Source organism: Penaeus vannamei, chromosome 28 (assembly GCF_042767895.1).
Source record: "Penaeus vannamei isolate JL-2024 chromosome 28, ASM4276789v1, whole genome shotgun sequence".
Taxonomy (NCBI): Eukaryota; Metazoa; Arthropoda; class Malacostraca; order Decapoda; family Penaeidae; genus Penaeus; species Penaeus vannamei.
Window position 1 is genome coordinate 6,177,343 of NC_091576.1, and position 5,000 is coordinate 6,182,342.

Consider the following 5,000-nt stretch of genomic DNA (forward strand, 5'->3'; position numbering starts at 1 on the left):
AGAGAGAGAGTAGAGAGAGAGAGAGAGAGAGAGAGAGAGAGAGAGAGAGAGAGAGAGAGAGAGAGAGACCGTCCACAACAGCTGTCCCCGTTTTCTGAATGAACGAACCTCCGAAACCGTGACGCGGATTTTCAAATAAAAAAAAGAGAGAGAGAATCTTCCCGCCAATTGTTCGTTCGTGTGGGCGACGGCTTACATTGTTATTACACTCGCCGTTTGTGCGTTTGTCCGTGTGCACCTGATGGCGGTGACTCGCAACTTGTCCCTGTATTCACGCTTGGCCTTCGATGTTCGATGTGAATTTTTTTGTATCCATCACCGTGACGGTTTCTGTTTACATTTCCTACGTAAGAGGAGATGAGCTGTACCCGGCGCTTGGGGAGAAAATATCGAGAAATCGTTTTGGTGGATTTTCGTGTTTTTTTTTTTTTTTTTTTTTTTTTGCTTTGATTTGGTGTATATTGCGTGGTTTGGTTGTTCCTTTTTTCTCTTGTCTGTTTCTGATTCTGTCTGTCTCTGTTTGTGTCGATCTCTTGGTCTCTCTGACTCTGTCTGTCTGTCTCTCTGTCTGTCTGTCTCTCTCTCTCCCCTTTCCTTCCCTCCCTCCCTAGCCCTCTCCCTCTCCCTCCCTGCCTCCTTCTTCACTCCCTTTCCTCTCCCTATCCCTTTCTCCCTCCCTCTTCCTTCCCTTCCCTTGCCTCCCCCCCTCCTCCTCCCTCTCTCTCTCTCTTTCGTATCGCGTTTATACATTTGATTAGATCGTATTTATCCTTAATGTTCTTTCTATTTCTTTTGAACTGTCGGTCATTGTCTGTCTATCGGTGTCTGTCAGTCTTCTCCATTATTCTCTCACACGCCTTTCTCTTCTCCTGTTATCTCGCTCCTCCATCCGTGGCTCCCGACCTTTTCCTCTTTCCACTCTTGCCTTATATGGACACGGCGACCCTTCCATGTCCTCGCGTCTGCGCTGTCCCTCTCTTCCTCTCTCTCTCTTTCTTTTTCTTTCTCTTTCACTTTCCCGTTCTCTCTTCCCTCTTTCTTTCTCGCTCTCGCTCTCTCTGTCTGTCTGTCTGTCTCTCTCTCTCTCTCTCTCTCTCTCTCTCTCTCTCTCTCTCTCTCTCTCTCTCTCTCTCTCTCTCTCTCTCTCTCTCTCTCTCTTTCCTTCTCACTCTACGTATCTATCAATCTATTTATCTATTTATCTATTTATCTGTACGTCCATCTACCTCAACAATCTCATCATACCAAATAAGGTTCCTAGCAGACGATCCTTCGAGAAGATCCTTCGAGAAGATTCTTCGCTGAATTTTTTTTCTAGGCGTCCATCTTGGTCCACGGAATTAGAAAGTTTTTTTTAAAGAGCTTTGGGACCGTTTATGGGCATCCGATTGTCATCAATTCTCAGCGTCGTTCGGTGTTTGAGAATATATACGGACGTTTTAGTAAGAGAGAGAAAAAGGGGGGGAGGGTGTACGTGGATGGGAGTGTCCGTTTACGTGAAAGGGGTTTTGAATGGGTAGAGGGAGGCGGGGGGATGGGGGGATGGGGGAGGGGGGTTGGGGGAGGTCATGTTGGATTTTTTAATGTATTTTTTTTTTTTTTTTCATTGTCTTGCTTGGCGGTGGGTAAGGTCAGTGTTTCTTGCAGGTATTAAGTATCGGTATTTTTATTTTTAATTTGGTTGATTCAGTCTTCTCTTCTTCCTGAGTTTCTTTTTCTTTTCTTCCTTGTTTATTTCTTCCTTTCCTTCTTTCCTTTTTCGTTTGTATTTTCCTAATTCTTCTCATGCTTCTTCTCTACTTTTCCCACTGCTCTTTCTTTCTGTCTTTTTTCCCTTATCTCTTCCTTTCCTTCCTCTGCTTCTCCTCCTCCTCCTCCTTCATTCTTCTTCTCCTGCTCCTCCTCCTCCTTTTCTTCTTCTTCTTAGTCCTCTTCCTCTCTCCTCCCTCCTCCTTCCTCTTCTTCATGATCCTCCCTCCTCCTCCTCCTTTTCTCTCCTCCTACCTCTTGTCCCCTCCACCCCACAGCTCTTAAATACCTGCCCACACGCACACAAATCTCCTCCACCTGCCTCTTCCCTCCCCTAATCCTCTTCCCCCTGCAACTCACTCCATACAATCTCCTCCCACCCCTCCTTCACCCCCCCTCCATACCACCCTCCTTGCTCCACCCTGCATTCTCTCCTCCTATCGACTCACAAACTCTGCTCATACAACCTCACCCCATTACTTCTCATACCTGCAGCACGCATTCTCCCCACCGACAACCCCCACCTCCTCCTACCCTCTCCCCCACAATCCCCCCTCTTCCACCTCCCATTCCAACCACCCCCACCTCCCCCCTCCACCCCCCTCCACAAGCCACCCCCTTCCCTCCACCCCCCTCCTACAAAGCCACTCCCCCCCCTCCACAAATCTCCACCCACCCCCTCCACAAGCCACCCCTCCCCCCACCTGCCCCTCCCCCTCCTCCACCAGGCCACCCCCCACAATGCACCCCTCCCAATCACCCTTCCCCCTCCACAATGTGCCACCCCTCCCCTCTCCACTCACCCCCCCTCCACCAGTCACTGCCCTCGCCTCGCCTCACCACCCCCCTCCACAAGCCACCCTCTCCTCCACCTCCCCCCTCCCATTCCACCTCTCCCTCCAGCACTCCCTCTCCTCCCTTCCACCTCTCCCTCCCACCTCCCCCCTCCACAAGCCACCCTTCCCCCTCCCACCTCCCCCCACCCCCTCCACAAGCTACCCCTCCTCTTCCCCCCTCCACAATGCCTCACCCCTCCCCCTCCTCCCTCACAATGCACCCCTCCCTACCTCTCTCCACCTCCCCCCCTCCACAATCCCCCCCCCTCCCCCTCCACCATGCACCCCGACCCACCGTCTCCTCTCTCTCCCTCCCCAGGCACCAGCTTCCTCGTGTGGGACGTGGGCGGCCAGGAGAAGCTGCGTCCTCTCTGGCGCTCGTACACGCGCTGCACGGACGGGATCGTGTTCGTGGTGGACTCCACGGACGCCGAACGGATGGACGAGGCCAAGATGGAGCTCATGAGGACCGTGAGAGCACCCGAGAACCACCACGTCCCGATCCTCGTCCTCGCCAACAAGCAGGACCTCCCGGGGGCCAAGGACGCGGCGCAGGTAAATTGGCGTGTTTTTATTTTTATTTTTTTATTTTATTTATTTATTTATTTATATAGTTATTTATGTTTATTTTATTTATTTATTTATTATTATTATTTATTATTTTGTGTGTGTGTGTGTGTGTGTGTGTGTGTGTGTGTGTGTGCGTGTGTGTGTGTGTGTGTGTGTGTGTGTGTGTGTGTGTGTGTGTGATAATGTGATGTGTGTGTGTGTGTGTGTCGTCGTCAGGGTGTGGGGGGGGTTAAGAAAGGGGGCGAACTGGGTTGATAGATAGGGATTGTGTTAGATAGGAACGTGCTGATCTAGATACGTTGATAGATAGACATTTGGGGGAGAGGGTGGGGAGATGGGGGTTTGGAGAAAGGACGAACTAGGCTGATAGATAAGGATAGTGATAGACAGGAAGATTGACTGATAGATACGTTGATAGATAGACACGGGGGGGGTTAGAAGGGTCGACTTGAACTAATTTGATAGATAAGGATAGTGATAAATATGAACTAGAACTAGACACGGGGGGGGGGTAAGAAGGGGGCGAACTAGGCTGATAGATAAGGATAGTGACAGACAGGAACATTAATTGATAGATACGTTGATAGACAGACACGCAAGAGGAAGCGAAGTGGATAGATAGGTATGTTGATAGATATATACGTTGACTGAGTGGGACATTTATAGGAATATTGATAGATATGAACATTGAAGTGATAGCTACATAGAGAGACATACAGATAGATAGTTAGAAAGAATAGGTAGACAGCTTCTTGATAAACATATAGACAGGTAGATTATCAAACAAATAGATAAAGATACAACTTGATATACGAATATAAAACATAAACAAAAAACAACGCAGTTTTAGATAGCTAGATAGACCGATAGATAAAATTGACAAGAGAGACAACGAGAGAGCAAAGAATTGAAAGAATTGAAAGGATAGACGAGGAAAGAACTATACAAGAAAATGCGAACACAAAACACGTGATAAAGGTGAAAGACATAAGGATAAGGAGAAATTGAAGAACGAGAGAAGCAGGTAGAGAAAGCAAAGACGAAGAGAGGTTAATGAGGAGACGAAGAAAGGAGAGAGTTAGGGAGAAAAAAGAGAAGGAGATTAAGAGCTGATAACACAGAGAGGAGATTTTGAAGTATAATAATGCTTGATAATGAAGATAATTTAATGGAGTCAGTTTAGTTAAAAGAACGTCCTGTTGGAAAATAAATAAGTGGAGAAAATGACTTTAAAGTTAATTAGAAGTGGTTAATTTTATCACAAATTAGGTCTGAGTGAGTCAACAAATTAGATGAGATGGAAGAACACATTGTTCTGCGGTGAGGCTAAGAAAACAAGAGATTTTACAAGCACTTTTCTAATCCTTTCCTAAAATATATTTCCAACATACTTGAATTTACTTGAATTTATGCAGAGATTTTGAACTTATCTCTCATTTTCATTATATATTGCTAAATAGATATTTTCCATTCTGCTTTTCTTCATTATATATTACTGAATATATATATTTTTTTATTTCTTTCTCCCTTTATTTTACTTTGAAGATTTTCTTTATTCTCATTTCTTTGTTTTTTTCTTTTCTAAAGGGTTCTTTTTTTCCTTTTTTCTCTATTTTCCTATTTTTCTTGCATTTTACTTTGCCTCGGTTTGTCTGACTCCTTACCTGCAGGTATTTCCTTTGCGTGCTTCTGAAATTTCCTATTGTTTCTTCACTTTCCCTCGGGTCAATTCCTCATTTGATATCCTTCTCTCTCTCTCACTCTTTCTTTCTCTATCTATCTGTCTATCTCTTTCTTTCTCTATCTATCTCTTTCTTTCTCTATCTATCTATCTCTTTCTCTTCC

General features: G+C 45.8%; 1 protein-coding gene across 1 annotated transcript in view; it reads left to right on the forward strand.

Moving 5' to 3' along the window:
* Positions 1-5,000, forward strand: part of Arl4 (ADP ribosylation factor-like 4) — a 23,472-nt gene that overhangs the window by 17,589 nt on the left and 883 nt on the right. Inside the window, exon 2 of the mRNA XM_027382097.2 lies at positions 2,905-3,140. Coding sequence (XP_027237898.2) covers positions 2,905-3,140 — 236 coding nt within the window. The remainder of the gene's footprint in view (positions 1-2,904; positions 3,141-5,000) is intronic.